Below are 20,724 nucleotides of genomic sequence, written 5' to 3'. Positions count from 1 at the left end.
CCAGAACCAAGTGCTGACCCGGACGGAATGTGGCAAGACAAGGCGCCGACTGCAAATGAGCCTTCAGGCGGACAAAAGCCTGCTCACACCCGTCGGACCAACAGAAGGGGACGTTTTGGCGTAACAGCTGATGCAGAGGATAAGCTACTGCTGCTGCGGATGGAATGAATTTGTGATAATAAGCAATCTTGCCTAGAAACGCCTGAAGTTCTTTGACCGTAGACGGCCGGGGTAGAGCGTTAATGGCCGCAACGTGCTCACGGAGAGGGCGTATGCCCTCACGGGACAACTGGAAACCAAGATACTCAATGGAGGGTTGGAAGAACTGTGACTTGTCCAGATTGCACCTCAACCCAGCCGAATGCAAAACTCGAAACAGTGAACGTAAATTACGAAGGTGCTCCGCAGTGGAGGCTCCCGTGACAACAATGTCATCCAGATAGTTTATGCAGCCGGGAACAGAAGCCGTGAGCTGTTCCAAAAACCGCTGAAAAATGGCCGGTGCGCTAGCGACGCCAAATGGTAATCGCTGGTACTGATACAACCCACAAGGAGTGTTGATAACGAGAAATTCCTTGGAAGGAGCGTCCAACGGCAACTGATGGTACGCCTCCGATAAGTCAAGTTTGGAAAAGAACTGGCCCCCAGCGAGCTTGGTAAACAACTCCTCAGGACGAGGAAGAGGATAAGTGTCAATGACGCTCTGAGCGTTGACAGTGGCTTTAAAGTCACCACACAATCGCAGACTCCCGTTTGGTTTAGAAACCACCACGATCGGCGATGCCCATTCGCTGGAGGTAACCGGAAGGAGAATCCCTGAAGCTGTTAACCTGTCTAGCTCAGCCTTGACAGGTGCACGCAACGCCACTGGAATAGGGCGTGCCCGGAAAAACTTAGGGCGAGCCGTAGGTTTAAGAGTAATGTGGGCCGCAAAATCCTTGGCACAACCCAGACCAGCAGAGAACACGGACGAAAATTCACAACACAATCCATCAAGCTGTTGATACGGAATGTCCTCAGATATGAGGTGCACATCATCATCAATGGAGAACCCAAACAACTGGAAAGCATCATAACCGAACAGGTTTTCAGTGCCCGCATGATCCACCACATAAAACGTGAGGGGCCGAACAACAGACTTGTAGGCAGTGGAAGCATCAAACTGGCCCATGATAGGAATTTTCTGCTGATTATAAGTCCTCAGATTGCGCGTAACTGGAGACAAAGGAGGGGAGCCCAACGCCAAATACGTGCGAGAATTAATGAGAGTTACTGCAGAGCCAGTGTCCACTTGCATGCGGATGTCTTTATTCAGAACACGAACAGTAACAAACAACTTATTTGTTTGAGAAAGCACACAGTGAACATCCATGTCCGACGCCTCGTCCTCGTCGACAGGAACTTTATGGGACTGACACACAGAAGCAATGTGGCCTTTTTTCCTACATGAATTACACGTGGCCCAACGTTTTGGACACGCTGCCCTGTCGTGCTGTACGAAACAACGGGGGCAAGAAGGAAACGCGGAACGACCCGGCTTCTGTGGTTGCTGGGTTCGCTGCGAGTGTTGCGGCCCAACGCGACGTTGTTTACGCGAGTGAACCGCCGCCACATCTTCGTTCTCCTGTGCAACAGGCAAATTGTCCTTGTCGAGAGTTGACTGTACAGCGCCTACATCACACCACGCGTCTATTTGCGCGCCAGCAGCGTGAGACACTTCAAAGGATTGAGCGATGCTTAGAACTTCCGACAACGACGGGTTTGGCAGTTGTAGGGCACGTTGCCGAACTTCTTTATCAGGAGCAAGCCGTAGAATAGCATCCCTAACCATTGAATCGGCATAAGACTCGTGATGAGTGTCCGTGACAAACTGACATTTCCTACTCAGGCCATGTAGTTCCGCTGCCCAAGCCCGGTAAGATTGATGGGGCTGTTTATGACACCGGTAGAACGCCACGCGGGCGGCAACGACGTGGGTGTTTGTTCGATAATAGGCAGACAATAAGTCACACATTTCTTGGAAGGACAGGGAGGCTGGTTCCCGCAGAGGGGCTAACTGAGATAGCAGCTGATAGACCCGAGGGGAAATCCAAGATAGAAATAACGACTTACACATAGGAGCGTCGACAACGCCGAAAGCCAAGAAGTGTTGCCGCAAACGCTTCTCATAATTCTCCCAGTCTTCAGCGGCCTCGTCGTAAGGAGGGAATGGAGGCGGAGAAGAGGAAGACAGACGATGAGTAAGCGACGTCGACAACGCCTGAATCGCTGCCGTCAGCTGTGTTTGTTGTTCAATGAGCGCTTGCATAAGCTGTTCCATGTCTGCCCCGTCACGAACACGCAAATCCACAACGCGGTGAAAATATCCCGACCTCGTCGCCAAAAAGTGTTATAACCTTTAATCACAATAATTGCGTGGATTTTCACACTCTCTCTTAGAAACAATAGCTGATCACATGATTACAACTCAGTCTCTCGTATTCGACTGCTGTGCCGTGACATGCGGCCGGTGCCGTTCGTAGCTAGGTGGCGCTCCCGCGCTCATCTGATTTGCGGAGCGCCTCTATCGCCATTTGTGTGTACTGTCGTGGCGGCACTGTTAAATGTCGTGGCACTATCACAACACTGTTGTTTTTATGGTTTTCAAACACCTGGGAATTTTAAAATTTCCTGTTATTATTGGTGACAACTTTTTGTGTCCAACACTATTTACACACTGTAGCATCATCACTTGTTATTTACCTTTTTTAACCTCAGTGGCATTTTTCTCCATTTTTGCAGGAAGTAAATCATAAAAGACACCAGTTTAGACAGCATTGAAGATGTTTCTGGTCTCATAACCCTGTATCAGTTGTGACAGTGTAATGTTTTTCCAGTACTTTACATTTTCTATGATCACAGCCTCTCTTTCTCCACTTACACTTCAGATTATGATGTTTTTGAAAATGTTCCAACCGTCCCTTTGATGCACTAAAATTTTTAACGCTGATCTTCTGGAAATTTCACGAGCCTTCTTTTGCAGCATTTCCTACTTACAGGCATGCTGCCCATTCCTTGAAACCACTTTAACGTGTGTGTCTGTATGGGGAGGGGGAGGGGGAGGGGGCATGCGCATGTACATGTGAGTCGAAGGAGAATGCCAGTTCATAAGGTGAGCTACTGTATTCACAGGAAACGTTATCTTTGGTATTTAAGAACAATTCCTTATTTTTGATTATGCCGTACATGTAGGCGGTGCTAAGTTGCATTTCATTGCCATGTAAGCTGTTGTTGATCAGTAAGCTTTCTTCGTATGCAAACCATAACTCCACAAAAGTAGAGTTGGTAACTTCAACACTTCAGTTAACAAACAACTACGCTTTTTGTGTTTGAAGACTCAAAGACTGTGACACCTGATCATGTGACATTCTTATTAGGCAGGGTGGAAATTGATTTCCAATTCTTACAACACATCTACCAGTATCACTATGAAGAAACTCTGAGTTATTGGCTATTATCTATATATGTGTCAACCGACTGAATCAATTACTGCACCACACAACACAAAGTATGCATGTTGGAAACTGAAAGAAATTCGAAACTAATTGAACATGTTAGGAATTACATAAAAACTTGATTTTAATTTGAAAAGGCTTCATGTTTATTGCTTAAAAGACAGCTTTTCCTCTTAAAGTGAGGTTTGTTAAAATGTTAAAAGTGGGAAGGAATTACATTGTTCTTATAGGAGTTTGGGAGCATTTCTTAAAAATGGGATTTCTTAGAAGTGGGATTTTACAGTGGTTGGTAAGAAACCCAGGGCAGTGTATTATGTATGTATGTATGTGTGTGTGTGTGTGTGTGTGTGTGTGTGTGTGTGTTTGAGAGAGAGAGAGAGAGAGAGAGAGAGAGAGAGAGAGAGAGAGAGAGACCTGAAGAACGATGCTCGTTAATAAGCTGAGTTACTGTAGTCCATCTCTTGTTCATGTTCTCATCTGCTGCTCCGTGTTTTCACCACATGATGATTGGTTATTGTTACCCATAGTTTTTATACCTTTTTTGATATGACCTCCTAAATGCCTTACATTTTATTTTTTCCCACACATTTCTCCTCCGTTTTCAGTTTCTCTACCACTGCTCCCAAAAGAGAAAAACTTTTTGATGAAAGTTTGAGATGTTAAATTACATTTATGATTCTGTTCTATAACTGCCATTTGATATTTCAGAGAGTGGGGCTGCCAGTTTTAACATTGGTTATTGGTAATAAGTTTATTTTTAGAAGAAAGCGTTACAGTTAATTTACTATGTCCTGATCACAAAAGATGTATATGTGTTAGGTTCCTTTTATTCATCTGTGCGAAACAAAAGTTCTTAGCTGTATTTTCCGCAGTCTGTGTATTTGTCTGTATCTTTTATCCATCCGTGTTCCTGTAGCTGTCCCAAATCTGATATTAAAATTTGTATTATAAAATAATTTAGTTATTTGTTCAAAGGGAACACTTTTGTAAATTTGAAAAAATAGGTTTTTCTGGATCACCCTTCTACATATTTTCTATCACTTGAACTAGTATTGCAAATAGTTGCTCTACCCTTGGGACACACACATTTATCACCACATATGCGTTTTGTTATTTGTACAGAATGACAAAAATGCGGTCACTGTTTCTGTTTATATGTACCTGTCAAATTTAAATGTAGTAGTAACTTACAAAAACTTATTTGCTGCTTACTCAGATTCACCGACTGGTAATTTTTTTGTTTTCAGCAGGTTACAACATTTAAATTTTGTAATTTATTGATAGCTGTTTGGTATAACACTCTCATTATATTTTATCTTTATTCTAGTGTGGCAAGGGAACTGATTTCAGTTATGGTCCATGGGCTGATCGCCAGAGAGAGCATCTGTTTAAATTCTTTTTCCCTGCTGACTACCAGCCTTTGCAGGTTAGTTTTACGTTACTAAATATTTCTCCTTAACACACACACACACACACACACACACACACACACACACACACACACACACACACACCAACTTTCTCAGTAGATTTAAATTGTAACATAGTTTCCTACAATGAATGTCTGTGGGAATGAGGTGGGTACATATTAATAACTTACTTTAAGCCTTTGAATGCCTCTTTGACTGACCTGTGATATATTTGACCAGAGGAATGGTGACTGTGTATAAATCTGTGATCACTAAAATGTTTACACTGAAATCATGAGTTTAATTTACAAGGATTAGGCTATGCCAACAGTGACTTTTGCCTTCTAGCTTCTCTCATCTTTGATAACACAAATATGAGTCTGCATTATACACACGATTATCACAGGCATCCACATTAGACAATAACTTTTAACAAACCTGAGACACAATCCTTGACTGTGTGCAGTTAGATGAGTTTTAGGCCAGGATGTGAGTCACATGAGTAAATAAAAACTACTTGGCTTTAATTTGTAAATGTAACGGAAAGCCTGTCTATCTAAACTTTCTAGGCATGGTTGGGAACCTCTGAATAGGTGAAAATTGGAAAAATCTAGATCTACATAGCGTTAGTTGCCCATCATAAAATGATAAATTTGTGAGGAACATGCTACATCACATCATATGGGCAGTAGAGATCAGTTGTTTTCAAATTTGTGGTCTCTGTACTCTTGGAGACATGGCTTAACTACCCATTTAACTGGAAACTCATAGCTTGAATCTGTTGTCATGTAGAAGTGGACTATCCAGGCATAGGAGGAGGGCGAATACACAATTTCACAATTATAATCAAGGATTCACAGCATTGCTGCTCTATTCAGAGACATCTGACAGGTACATTGACATATGCACTTTTTTAGTGTGTTAGGGAGTCTGTGACGACGGGACACAAGGATGATCAAATGGTGATTATATATTGAAGTAAATTGACAGTAGTTTTTGAAGAAGTTACAGAAAATCATCAGTACAGAAATGAATAATAAGCTAGACAACTGGCTTTTAGCCCATAAACACAAGTTGAGCTGACCAAAAGAAAACACAAACAGTGCAGTTTTTGGTTGCAGGGACATTACGTGATGTGCTGTGTCCTAATTTCATTTGACAAAGTTACATAGTGTTTGCTGTAATTCAGTTTTTTGCACAAAAGGATCTACAGGTGCTTAGACTCATCAATAGTTTTACATAGTTTATGAGATTGCAGTGATGAGTGAAGGAAAGGATTGATAGTGTTACTGAACCATTAAAAGTGGTCATGCAAGTGTGCATGATGAAGCGTGGAGTGACAGGACCAGGCATAGAGAAAATGTTGAATTGCCGTGCGTGTGCGCGTGTGCTCGCTCGCTCGCATATGTGCATACACATATACATGTGTGTACACATGGTAATATATAATCCTTTCCCTGTTGTTGTAATGTACTAAACATTTAGTTGCAAAACCTTGATGTTTATGTCTAGGTAACAAAGCCGCCACAGCCAGGTGAGAAGAGAAGGGCTCAATCATTTGACATAAGGCTCAGCACACTTAATGAAGCAACTGTCGATATTCTATTTTCAAAGAACAAGGTATGGAATGTGCATCTTTGTGACACATGTTTATTTTGAAGTATGTTAATTTGCAAATTTCTTTAATTGTGTGCGATACTGGTATCATTTTTTAAGGGACTTGCCATTTTATTTTTACAGAGTCTCTCAGTTTTCTTATATATCTGTTAGTTGCTGGTAATAATGACACATTTACACAGCATCACAAGGGGAATATCCTGAAATATTTGTATGTTTAGGCACCAGATCTTTGTTATTTTTGTATTAAATTTCACTTCAGGAGACCAATGCTGTCCATATCAATGTTGGAGCTGGTTCATATCTTGAGGTGACAATGCCATGGGTTATTCAACCAGATGGCTACACTACAAAAATAATTGGTCAGTTGTTGCACTTAGAAGCTACCACAAGCTTACAGGTAAAGTTGCTGAACAAATTACTAATTAGAGTTACTTTGTCCAAGTGAAATGCAGAACTTGCAAGAAGACAGCAGTTTATATGCCTCCAAAATTTTTTGTTTATTTTTATTCTCATTTAGTTCATGATTGAGATTATTATGTGCTACTTATTCATTTTTAAATAATCAGTGCATTTGTGTAGCAGGCTAGCAGCATTAATGTTCGTTGTTGTCTTCTGCATGCATGGATAGAATAAGAAAATATCTGTCAATTTGTAGACTTAGCGCATTCTACAATAAAAAAGTGTTGTTTTTTGTGACATTAAGTTTTTTCTTCTACCTCTACCCTGTTTTAGTACAGTAACTTGTTTCTAAGTGTCTTTGCAATTAGTAGCTTAATTAAAACAGTATGTATATGTGGAGAGATTACTGCTTACCAAATACAGAAGGTGCTGAGTGATGGCAGGTGCTTAGCAAAAGTGGATAATCACATAGCTTTTCTAGTTGTCCGCCAATCGCCCCCACCACACGCACGCACGCACACTCTCTCTCTCTCTCTCTCTCTCTCTCTCTCTCTCACACACACACACACACACACACACACACACTTGCATTTGTGTGCACAAGTGCACAGTTGACCTGACGCTTTCTGCTTAGTACAGTCAGGTTTAGGTGTCAAAGTCCTGTGGCAGGCCTGTCGGGTGATGAAAATGGCTCCATGTTTTTATTTTTTAGATCTAATAAAGAATATTGTCTTCAGTTTGGTGAGCAATGATTTTCCTCTTATACATATGATATTCTATCCTGCATTTTTCATTATTGACTACTTAAAAATAAATCAACAGTCACTGCCTGTTATGAAATTTCCTGGTCATATGGTAGAAATTTTTTGAAGATATCTTGGCTATCCCTTCTTCTCCTTCTGTTTTAGTATCGTAGTCTTGTCTTAAGTGAAACATTGGAATTCACTGTGAAGTGCCATTATCCTATCAAGTGGAATGATCATCAAGAATGGATACTGAATTTGACAGGTTGTAAAGCATCAGTGAACCTTATCTATGCACATAAGTGGTTCTTTCAAGGTAGGTGTGCAGTCAGAAAACCTTTGTCTGCTCTGTTAATGATTATATTGAGGGAATTTTAACTGATGTATGCACTGTGTTTATTATGCAGACCTTATAAATGACTGGGCAAGCAAGGCAAGGCCTGATCTCTTACATTTTGTGCCATATACGTGGAAGATCTCTGTGATGTTGAAAGAGTTTGAGCTTATAACCTTAAGTAATGAATACAATTGGATTGATTGTTCTTCTCAAAATCAGGAAAATGGTAACTAACTTTCTGATATTATTACGTTTTTCTTATGTGTGATTCGGAATTACATCTTTTACTGATTTTTGGTTGTTTCAGCACACATTGCTTTCTGTGGCGAGTTATTTGACATGTCCTTTGATTTACCATTCAAGGATTTTCTTCCAGCAACAATACCACTCAAGTTCTGGATACAGGTAATTTTTAACAATTACACTTCCATCAGGTATATATTACAAATGCAAGAAAGTTTATCTAGTGTTTACTTTAGTTCTACTGTAGAGCATCAATTATCCAAAGTAGTTAGGGAACATGGGTGTTCACAAAACTGGTTTATTTGGATAATCGAACTATATACTTTTCCTTACTAATAAAAACAACATAAATTTGTAATAACACAAATCTCTTTTAGTACTACAAAGCAAATACCATACAGATGTATGTAGTATAGCCTAGTAAACAAAACATATGTAATATGTATGCATTTTACATGTACAGTACATATGTATAAAATTAATGTATAAAAATATCCATAATTTTTGTTTGTCTAAGCAAGTGTACCCGTTTACCAGCAGCTAAGTCATGCACTTTTTTCAGGCCAGATACCTGATGCTGGTTGCTTTCATCTTGAGTGTCAAACCATTGTAAGGCAGTATATAAACACATAAATGCTTCAAAAGCAGCTGGTGCATTTTCATCCTCATTCTGTGGACATCCATTGTCGAAGACTTCTTCTTCACGTTCATGGCAACTGAGTTCCTTTAGTGCATTTAGCATTTCAGACATATTATTCTGTTCATAATTTTCAATATTATGAAAAGGATAAATTCCTACTCACCATATAGCGGAGATGCTGAGTTGTAGATAGGCACAACAAAAATACTGTCAGATAAGTAACCTTTCGGACAAAAAACACACAAAGACGACCACAGTTCCTGGCTGCCAATGCCTATCTGCGACTCATCACCTCCGCTATGTGGTGTGTAGTAGTCTATCCTTTCCATAATATTGTCATTATTCCATCCTGGATTTTCCATTGTTCATCATTTTCAGTTAAGACTTGGAGAACTTTCCACCATACACAAAATTTTATTGCAAACTTTTTCAGATTCTGTTTCCTTACACCATCTCAGGCTGCTCCAATCATGTAGGACATATTTTTCAAATCTGTATTTTTGTGATTTCTTAACAGATTTACTTTGGCTCCTATCCTCTTTCTAACAATAACTTATAAAAATATATGTAACTGGATAGATAAAAAAAACCACTCATCAAGCTGTGGCACGAGGACACACACATGAAAAGTATTATGCGTGCAAGCTTCTGGAGTCAGTGGCTCCTCCTCCTGGCAAGAGGGGGAAGGAAGAGGGGTGCAGTAAAAGGACAATCCCAGGTCAGGGGAGGCTTACTGGATGGGATGAGAAGGAAAAATTGATTGTTGATGAGTGCATCAGGCGAGGTTTGAAAAGCTCTGGGGGCTTGAAGGTGGAAGATAGGATAATATGCAAGACAGAGATTTCTGCTAAAACATCATGCATAAGTTAATAAGAGTGAAAAGCTAAGTGCATTGTGTGTGATAAAGGCGGGAGGAGAATGGTGAAAAATAGATAGGTCAGAAAATGAAATGTGTAGAAAACTAAAATGAAGTGAAGAAAGGAATAGTTACTGCGAAGAAATGCTGAGACTGGAGAAATTAATGTAAATTAAGACCAGGTGGGTTGCAAGAACCAAGGACATGTTGCAGCACCAGTTCCCACCTGCGGAGTTCTGAAAAACTGGTGTCCAGGGGAAGAATCCAGATGATGCATATGATGAAACAGGCACTGAAGTCAGGACTGTTGTGTTGTAGTGCATGCACTACAACAGGATATTTTGTGGTGCCGGTACACACCCTAGTTAAGATGCATGGGCATAGGCCGAGGGTTTATTTTGCCAACACACAATATCCTGAAACTTCCTGGCAGATTAAAACTGTGTGCCCGACCGAGACTCGAACTCGGGACCTTTGCCTTTCGCGGGCAAGTGCTCTACCAACTGAGCTACCGAAGCACGACTCACGCCCGGTACTCACAGCTTTACTTCTGCCAGTACCTCGTCTCCTACCTTCCAAACTTTACAGAAGCTCTCCTGCGAACCATGCAGAACTAGCACTCCTGAAAGAAAGGATATTGCGGAGACATGGCTTAGCCACAGCCTGGGGGATGTTTCCAGAATGAGATTTTCACTCTGCAGCGGAGTGTGCGCTGATATGAAACTTCCTGGCAGATTAAAACTGTGTGCCCGACCAAGACTCGAACTCGGGACCTTTGCCTTTCGCGGGCAAGTGCTCTACCAACTGAGCTACCGAAGCACGACTCACGCCCGGTACTCACAGCTTTACTTCTGCCAGTACCTCGTCTCCTACCTTCCAAACTTTACAGAAGCTCTCCTGCGAACCATGCAGAACTAGCACTCCTGAAAGAAAGGATATTGCGGAGACATGGCTTAGCCACAGCCTGGGGGATGTTTCCAGAATGAGATTTTCACTCTGCAGCGGAGTGTGCGCTGATATGAAACTTCCTGGCAGATTAAAACTGTGTGCCCGACCGAGACTCGAACTCGGGACCTTTGCCTTTCTCGGTCGTTGAGGAAGTTGACACCACTGCCATGTAGTGTGAAGCCAACGGAAGGAATGAGCATTTCTAACAATCAGTAGCTCGTTGATTGGTGTTGTGGTGGGCTGTTAGAAATGAGTGTTCTCATTCTGGCCCGTGCCAAGGGCGAGGTATGTGCTGTTGTTCGCTACCTAATTGCTAAGGGAATGAACACTGCTGCAATTCATTGCAAAATTGTTTAGTTTATGGAGAGTGCACTATGTCAAGGCAGCAAGTGATGAAATTGGTATGGAATTTTAATTTTGGAAGGATAGAAATTCACAATGAAGACAGAAGTGGAAGGCTGTCTGATGTGACTGATGATATGGTGCAGAAATTTGAAGAACATCTCTCTGATTGCCATTTGACAATTGAGGACCTGCATGCAGTTTGTCCAAAAATGAACTATTGTTCATGAATCATAACCGACAGACTAAATTATCACAAATTGTGTATGCGGTGCCCAAGATCCTTACTGAAGCACTAAAAATGAAGAGTCAGTGTCGTTCATGAATTTCTTGACCATTTTGAGACTGAAGGCAAGGCTTTTCTCAACTCTGTAGTGACAGGAGATGAAACTTTAGCTTATCACTGTGCTCCAGAGAGCAAGTAACAATCAACAATCAGTTCAGCGGTGTCATATTCATTCTCCTTCAGTCAGAAAATTAAAAACTCAGCAAACAGTGAAGAAAATCATGGTGTCATTGTTTCGGGACAGAAAAGGGGCTCTGCTTGTTGATTTTTTGAAAAGAGGTTAAACAATAAATGCTGCAAAATATTGAGAGACCATGAAGAAACTTCGCAGAGGCATGTGAAACAAATGTTTTGGGCTGCTGACAATGGGAGTCTGTCTCCTTCAGGATAACACCTGTCCGCACACCACTCGTACAGCACAAGAGTTGTTGACTTCATTTGGTTGGGATGTTTTAAGCTACCCCTTTCATGGCTCTGGTGTCGCACCTAGTGACTATTGTGTGTTTACGAAACTGAAGGAACACTATCATGAAAAACACTTTTCCAATGACGACGAGAAGCGAAGAACTGGCTGAAAAAGGCAGCGGGAGACATCTGTGACAAAGGAATCAAAAACCTCGCCCCACAGATGACACAATGTATTGAGGTGAATGCTGATTATGTGGAAAAATAATGCAAGACCTATAATACAATGCATGTAAATTTTATTGAAATAAATTCATTTTTTGTACTTCGAAAAATTCTTGCTACCTTACTTTCCAGATTCGCCTAGGACTTCACCCCTCTTCTTTCCCTGTCAACCCTTCTGCCAGCAAAATAAGGAACCACTGGATCTGAAAACTTGTATATGAAAGGTCTTTTATATGTGTGTTCTTCTGCCACTGCTTGGTGAATAGATTTTTTACCTATCCAATTACATTATATTTTCAAAACTTGATCATTTTTCGTTGTTATGATGATAACTTACACAACATTTCTTCTCTGTAATACTGTTTGAAAGTCTCTACAACACCTTGATCTTTACACTCTAATGAGGAAGCTATGTTCCATGGAAAGAACACTACTTTTGTCAACGTGTCCGTTTTGTTTGAGATATCACTCGATGAATCAGTTGGCGTGTTGTTAAGGACCAGTAATGTTTTCTCCCTTTTGCTTTTCTTTAACTGATGAGCTTTACAGAGGACTCAAAAACTTCCAAAATCATTCCATGAAAATCGTACTGCCCTTCCAGGCATTCTTGTGTGAGGTGTAAACAATAGGCATCGCAGTCATATAAATGCATTTGAAACAATGCGGTTTCTTCCTTTTACCAATGATGAGCATAGGCAGTTGGAGGCTACTAATAGTGTTACCATGTGCTAAAGAAGTAATATGATCCTTGAGGGGGTAATTGCTACTCACCTTATAGTGGAGATGCTGAGTCACAGATAGACACAACAAAAAGACCATCAGAAAGTGAGCTTTTGGCCAACAGTGCCTTCATCGAAAATAGGCGAAAAACACACACACACACACACACACACACACACACACACACACACACACAAACACACACACACACACACACACACACACAAATGTAGCACAGCTGTCAGAGGCTGTGGTTACATGTGTGAGTTTTGTTTGTGTGATTATGGGTGTGCATGTTGTCTATTTTTGATGAAGGCCCTGTTGGCAGAAAGCTCCTTTTCTGACAGCCTTTTGTTGTGCCTATCTGTGACTCGGTATCTCCACTGTATGGTGAGTAGCAACTATTCGTTTCATAATATTGTAACATGATTCTTGCTTATTTTAGGACTAGATGCTGCTAAATCACGACATGAAACAAGAGTTTTTCTTGTTGAGCCCAGTTTCAGCAGGTTTACTTTACACAGCAAAGTTGAAACAAGTAGTCATAACAGAGAGTAAATAGTTACTATCGAAGTAGGCAACTTGGCATTGCTTTGTCAGCAACTCGGCATTGGTGGGAGGTGAGGAGGGGAGTCACATGTGAGAGAGTAACAGTTCTGTTAAGTGGTCGTTCAGTTGACCGACATTCAGATAATCAATGCTTTGCCTTATAATGTAACATCAACTTTAAAGGAAGGTGTGAAATATTACCATCGTCGTGTATACATGGCTAAATCTTCTTACTAGTTTTCTTCTGGAATAGCTGTTGACTTCATTGAGAATGTTTCTTTGTGTATGGAAGATCATTTAGGCAATGGATGGGACGGAAGCTGACAGTGTGATAGTTGGAAATTGATGTTAAGATTTTAGAAGCAAACACATATATATGACAGGGATAAAATTCTATGCAAATGTTTCTCCTCTTTTGAGTTTGGAGTGTTATTTGTCCTTATTTCTTCTACTTGGTTCTTCCTTCTAATCACTAGTCGAGACCGAGTGAGGTGGCGCAGTGGTTAGCACACTGGACTCGCATTCGGGAGGACGACGGTTCAATCCCGTCTCCGGCCATCCTGATTTAGGTTTTCCGTGATTTCCCTAAATCGCTTAAGGCAAATGCCAGGATGGTTCCTTTGAAAGGGCACGGCCGATTTCCTTCCCCATCCTTCCGTCACCCGAGCTTGCGCTCCATCTCTAATGGCCTCGTTGTCGACGGGACGTTAAACACTAATGTCTTCCTCCTCCTCCTCCTCCTTCCCTAACCCGAGCTTGCGCTCAGTCTCTAATGACCTCGTTGTCGACGGGACGTTAAACACTAACCACCACCACCTCACTAGTCAAGAAAACTGTGGTTCTAAATGCTGAATATTTTTCTCCACTTGTTTGACATTGCTGTTAAACATTACCCAGTACGTACTGCTTTATAAGCCAGAGTATGGTTGATATATTTTTGGTTGTTTGTGTTATGTTTCTAATTTTTATTTCCTTCTAATGTTTCTCATACTTGCTTCTTTGATGGGGCTCTTTTTCTTGCAGGGAGAGAGTGTGGATTTGGCTCTGTATCTTCCTGAGACATCAACCACACGTTACACCCTCTTAGCTCTAGATGCCAATGCTAAAGTTCTTGGGCGCAATGGAACAAACCAGTCCAGTTCAACTGTTATACCTCGCAAATGGAGAAATTTGTGCCAGAAAGTGTGAGTAAAAAAAAAAAATAATAAATAAAATTATCATAACACCAAGGAGGAGTTGTATGACGTAAACAGAAGTTGGTAGACATGTTTCTTCATCTGAAAAATGGTATCTCTTCTAGTTTTTTGCCAGTCGCATAAGAGTGATCCTAGTGGTGCCACTATGAAGGTGCAAATCGGTTTTGCTTTAAAGACATGCTGTAACTGTTTTGAGCATTAGTTACCTTTGAGACTGAACATGATGAGTCATTGTTATACTCTGTTCATCATAAGAATAAATCTGATGTAAACATTATGCCATTTTTTCTTCCACGTTTGCTTGAATCCCATTGGATTTTGCTTCGCGTGAAGTGGAAGGCAAGCTGTGACCAGTAAAGTCAAGTACGATCATAAGGATATTTTTTATGCTGTGTTACGTGCATGTAGACTGAGCGATAATGCGAGAGAACAGCTTTATCGGTGCATTAAACTTGGGACAGCACTGCCCAGCCAACAGTCCAACTAACTTGTAGCGATGAGAGCATTTTCATATCAGATGTAAAAAGAGATGAGCAAAGAAACAATATAGCTTCAGATGTCTTTTACTTTTTAAAGAGAATGAAATTATATTCGACAAAAGTCCAGCACTACCGTGTGTTTCTTAGGTGACCAGACAGAAAGCATAAAGTGCTCTTGTTCTCTCTTGAAATAGCGTTCTAATTACAAAGAGGAGTGATGAAAATTTATAATTTTAATGCAGGGTAACTTTTCTGAGTGAGCTGTGAGTGATGCAAAAGTATACTGCAGGGATTTCACCATACTGTTGGATATTGATGCTGCTGAAGGTATTAACTACAGTCAGTTTCCTGGTAATCCCTTAACTCCTTCCTTATCCGACTAGGAGAAATACATTCCAGTTCTGGAAGTGTTACCTGTTACATTGATTCTGAGCCTATCAACAACAGAATACACGAAGCCAACCAGGCACCACATTTTCTCCTCTTCTTTAATGATGAGCTGTTCTATATCTTGCCAGCATTCGACAGTGACACATGAAAAACCTGTTTGCATTAGTTTCAGTATGTCTGGTAACTTAATAATCTTGTTACTTCTTGGTCCAAATCTTGTAACTTGGCTTCAGATCAGTTCTGTTTGGTTCATATTGTAATGGTACAGTGACAAATGTAAAAATTGAGCGTCTGTATGATCTGCTCGATGCTGTGAAAATGATTGTTTTTCATGTTTCTATGACACATATATCTGTGTTATAAAACGATGGACGTAGTCCAAATAAAGAGTACTTGGCTTCTCGTTTTTGCCTTAAAACTTAGTTTTTAAGTTTCCTTAATTTAAACAACTTGTATTAACAGTCTTTCACAAAATATAGATATTTAAGAATTTATATTTGAAATGAAAACAGGAATTTTGTGTGCAGTACGTAATTAGGAGCAAGAAAACATGCCTCATTGATAAAAAATGGTGTTGAATTTTACTATTATGGGCTGTAAGTATTTCAAATTGAATGAGAAAAATCAGTGTTTTAGATGAGATTTTAACCAGTGAACCATGACCTGTAGCAGATTTTCAGCCAATTACACTACCGATTCCGCTACACGACCTGTTTGTATTTGTGACTCAAGTAAACGTAATACCATCCCTCGGAAAACTTCAAAGCCGACTATCTCTGTAAATTTACGAAAAAAACATTAAGAAAAACCTATTTCTTGACACTTTTTAACCATGTTCCACTATGAAACACGAAACAGCCTCAGTCATTTTCATACTGCACATCAACAGCACAACAGTCAGAGCACAACAGTGCAGAGGCTGTGACTGTACACAATTTTTGAAATAAAAACTACATAGCTAAACTCATGATTAATTAAAACCTTGATAGCTGTCAATACATTTGAATATCTTAAAGCTCCATTTAACGTAAATTAGTAATAATATATCTAATATATAAGTAGGTCCTACTTCCAAGAGCTTAAGACCGCCAGTGTATGTGTGCTATGGCTTCTGACCAATAATCGCATTTGTATTTGTTTGCATCAGGTTTATTCTTATGATGAACGGAGTATAGTCAAGAATGCCTTTAGGGTGACAAAGATGCCATTATCAGCACCCCACTGAGTTTGAGTGAGATCATGTAACAGGGCTAAAATAAGCAGAACGTTCCTTCTATGATATTGCAGAAAGACTGGGCAGAAATGTAGCCACCGCACAGGATTGCTGGCAGTGGTAGTCACGAGCATGTACGGTCACAAGAAGAGCTCTAGACGGCCATGTGGCACTAACAAGAGGGAAGACTGTCATGTTTGACATATGACTCTGGCACATCTTCAGCAGCAAATTGAGCAGTAGTTGGCACCACAGTGACACAACAGACTGTTACAAATCACTTACTTCAAGGACAGCTCCAAACCAGAATCCCTGTAGCACACATTCCACTGACCCCAAACCACCGTCATTTGCAGTTTCATGATGGCCTTGTGTTGTTTAGTAGGAGACCAGTTGAGGGCCTCCTTGCTAGACACAGTGAACCTAGACCTGGAGTTCCGGTCAGGGAGGCAATTTTGTATGACAGCAGCAGCACTCCCGCGGTTGTCCCTGACATCCTAACTGCAAATTTGTACATCACTCTGGTGAATCAATCTGTTGGGCTGCCATTCAGGAATAGCATTCCAGGGGATGTTTTCCCTAACTGCAAATTCGTACATCACTCTGGTGAATCAATCTGTTGGGCTGCCATTCAGGAATAGCATTCCAGGGGATGTTTTCCAACAGGATAACTCACCCACATATCGCTGTTGCAACCTGGCATGGTCCCTGACATGCTGTATTTTGCTAACACGTTGTATTGGCTTGCTCGATCACCCGATCTGTCTCCAATCGAGCACATAAGGTACATCATCGGGCAACAACTCCAGAGTCATCCACAACCAGCCTTAACCCTCTCTATATTGACCAACCAGGTGCAACAGACATGAAACTCCATTCTGCAAACTGACAACCGGCACCTGTACAACACAATGCATGGACATCGTTTGCATGCTTGTATTCAACATTCTACAGCAGTTGTTAATGTACCAGCACACTTTATTAATCTATGATCTTACAATGTTAATCAATTAAATATTTTACCTAGACAATTTTTTTCACAACATTTCATTACTCAGCATTAATTAAATTTTGGTGTTGCAAAATTTTTTTCCGTCAGTGTAGTTGTTATTCCCAAAAATGAGGACAGGTATTTTTAAAACTGTTATAGATGACCTGAGATGAATAAGATAACAAAATAATTCCCCGTAGACTATTTATGTTGTATCTTTCTTGTAATTAAATCTCTTTCAATAACTTCATTGTATCTGAATATCAGGATGTTTCACTGCATTGAAGGTTGACAAAATCCAGGTAGGCAGTATTCAAGTTCTGAGCGCTACTGATAAACACAACACATAATGAGTATAATGTGATGATGGTCAAAATGATGGACTAACAGAACTGATACTCTCTGCAATATTTTCCTCCCCATCATCTAATAAGAAGTTGCGAACATATAATAAAAGTTGCCTGTAGGATCATAATTATTTTATCACTCAGGAAGTCAAGTTTTCATTTTTAATAATTTTTTATAACTCATGTCCCACTACTTTCACCACAGAGGCATCTACTTGTTCACAAGTTGATAAGTTGGTTTGTATTTAAAGGGAAAAAATACGTCTAGGCACAAGAACCTGCAAGAAATGTTTGTGCCGTGTGTTTCATTCAGTAAAAATTCATCATGTATCGGAATGTCCTGTAACTTAGAATATTCATATCATTTTCTTTGCTGTATCTGAGAAATTTTAATTTTAAACGTAAACTTGAGTCCCTTTTTTTAAAAATAATAAATGAAATGTTTGACTTTATTTTACACATATTACTGCGATTAATTTAATGGGTTGGTGCTAAATTTTTTAGCATTTTTCCATAACTTTAATAAACACAACAGATACACATAACAGAAAAGTCAGCAATAATATATTCTCCTTCAAAATGTACTACAGTCTACCAACGATGGGGTAGCTATTTAATAATAATAATATATTTTTTCAACATCGAATAATTAAATACAATCCCTAGAAATAATACAGTTTCAGGACATCATACAGATTATTCTTCTGAATACGTCAGTTTATAAATTGCAAACTAAAGATTTGTTTGTATTAATAAATTTTACATTTTGATGGATTTTACGTCTGGTAGTATGCAATCACGATATTACAAAAATTTTTTTTATCAACATTATATTAGTTGTAGGTTACTTAAAACTATGAGCTTGACGTACTTATGAAACACTTTTCATACAGATATAATACTCATCTATGGAATAAAAAGGGTTTTCAATTAGAATTCTTTTTAGCTGATCTAATAATTTGTTAGTAGGAAGGGTTGTGAGACTTTTCGGTAGGGCATTAGCTAGCTTCAGCCCAGCATGAAATGCATTTTTTTCATGTAAAGCTGTTCTGTGGCTATTTACATGGTATCTGAACTTTTGCCTTGTATCATATTGGTGCGGGTCACAGTTGAAATTTGGATTTATTGTTTTCACAAGCAATATAACTTTCAATATGTACACACCTATAATGGTAATCACACCTAATTTTGGGAACAGATTCCGACATGATTCTCGAGGTTTGGCACCACAAATGATCCTGATAACTTTTTTCTGTAGTATTAATAATGTACTTAGGTTGGCTTGAGTTGTTACACCCCATATTTCTACAGCATAGTTTAAGTTTGATGAGAATAGGGCATGATAAGCAGTTTTTAGTACACCCATGTCCTTACAATATTTGCTAATCATATTTATAGCAAACACATTCTTCGACAGCTTACATGCTAAGGAATCAATATGCATGTCCCATTTGAGGCTGCCCTGGATTGTAATTCCCAAGAACTTTGTCCATTTTTCCTTTTTTACAATGGCATTTCCTATGAATAATTTCATGTCAAATTATATTTGTTTCCTTGTCTTAAATTCCATCATTGCAGTCTTTGAAGTACTTACATTTAGATGGCTTTCATTAAAATACTTGACTATTTCATTAGTTACACTGTTGCACTGTACCTCCAGACTCTCATAGTCTTTGTGTTTATACACTATTGATGTGTCATCTGCATACAATATTTTTGTACAGTTAGGAGAACAATACTGTATATCATTAACATATATCAAGAAAAGAAGGGGTCTCAAGACAGAACCTTGAGGCACTCCATATTTGATGTCTGTAATTTTAGATTTGTAAGACCCACTGTTTGTTTTAAGCAAGACAAATTGTTTTCTATTGCTCATATACGATTTTATTAGCTCATAGCCAGTTCCTCTGATTCCCAAGTTCCACAGCTTGTCACGTAATATGGTGATGTTGACACAATCAAAAGCTTTTTCTAGATCAAGGAACCCTCCAGTTACATACTCCTTGTTCGCTATGGCTGTTATTATTTTGTCTATTAATTGTGCTGCTGCTACTAATGTTGACTTGTTTTTCATAAAGCCATTCTGATTTTCAGATATTAAATTGTGTTGACTCAGGAATGTCATTAGTCTAGTATAAATAATTTTCTCAACTACCTTCGAAAATGCAGGTAAGATTGAGATGGAGCGGTAGTTTTCAATTTTAGATTTATCACCTTTCTTGTGAATCGGGGTTACTTGTGCTGTCTTTAGACTATCTGGGAAACAACCTGATGCAATTACATCATTCACTGCTGTGGCCATGGCATCAGATATGTTGTCTATGCATCTTTTCAGTGTACAGATAGACAATCCATCATAGCCTGCTGATTTTGTATTTTTTAATGACATTACCATGTTTTTGACTTCCTTGTTATTGGTTGGGGCCAAGTATATGCTTTGTTTGATTGGAATGCCCCTATATCTATGCTGATCTTAAAATCGTCATTGACAGATTTTCCAAGAGAAGAAAAGTACTCATTAAAAACATTTGCAATCTGACATTGACATTTCATGATATGCCCTTTATGGTTTATTTTAAAATCACTTGTTGATCTGTCCTTACAATTCCTAAAGCTATTTATTACTTTCCAAACAGCTAAACCTGTGTTATTAGAGTTTCTTAACATTGTGGCTACATATTTACTTTTAGTTTCTAGCAGAAGATCTTTATAGTAATCCTGATAGTTCTTAAATTCTACCTTTAGTCTATTATTATTGCTATTACTTATCATTGCATATTGGAAAAGTCTAAGTTTCTCTCTTGCTGTTTTAACTTCATGATTTATCCACTTATATTTTTTAATTTTTTTGCAGTCATTAACGGTAAAGGTCATTTCTGGACATGAGAC

The 20,724-nt window shown here is 39.5% G+C and overlaps 1 protein-coding gene across 12 annotated transcripts in view; it reads left to right on the top strand.

Annotated features, from left to right (window-relative positions):
- The window catches only part of LOC126336925 (transmembrane protein KIAA1109 homolog), a 468,521-nt gene that overhangs the window by 82,456 nt on the left and 365,341 nt on the right, over window positions 1-20,724 (top strand). For all 12 annotated transcript variants that reach the window (XM_050001082.1, XM_050001080.1, XM_050001090.1 and 9 more), the window contains exons 9-15: window positions 4,822-4,920; window positions 6,416-6,523; window positions 6,783-6,920; window positions 7,831-7,981; window positions 8,073-8,228; window positions 8,310-8,407; window positions 14,240-14,400. In XM_050001082.1, coding sequence (XP_049857039.1) covers window positions 4,822-4,920; window positions 6,416-6,523; window positions 6,783-6,920; window positions 7,831-7,981; window positions 8,073-8,228; window positions 8,310-8,407; window positions 14,240-14,400 — 911 coding nt within the window. The remainder of the gene's footprint in view (window positions 1-4,821; window positions 4,921-6,415; window positions 6,524-6,782; window positions 6,921-7,830; window positions 7,982-8,072; window positions 8,229-8,309; window positions 8,408-14,239; window positions 14,401-20,724) is intronic.

The sequence above is a fragment of the Schistocerca gregaria genome, chromosome 2 (genome assembly GCF_023897955.1).
Source record: "Schistocerca gregaria isolate iqSchGreg1 chromosome 2, iqSchGreg1.2, whole genome shotgun sequence".
Lineage (NCBI taxonomy): Eukaryota > Metazoa > Arthropoda > Insecta > Orthoptera > Acrididae > Schistocerca > Schistocerca gregaria.
This window is presented reverse-complemented; position numbering and strand designations above follow the sequence as displayed.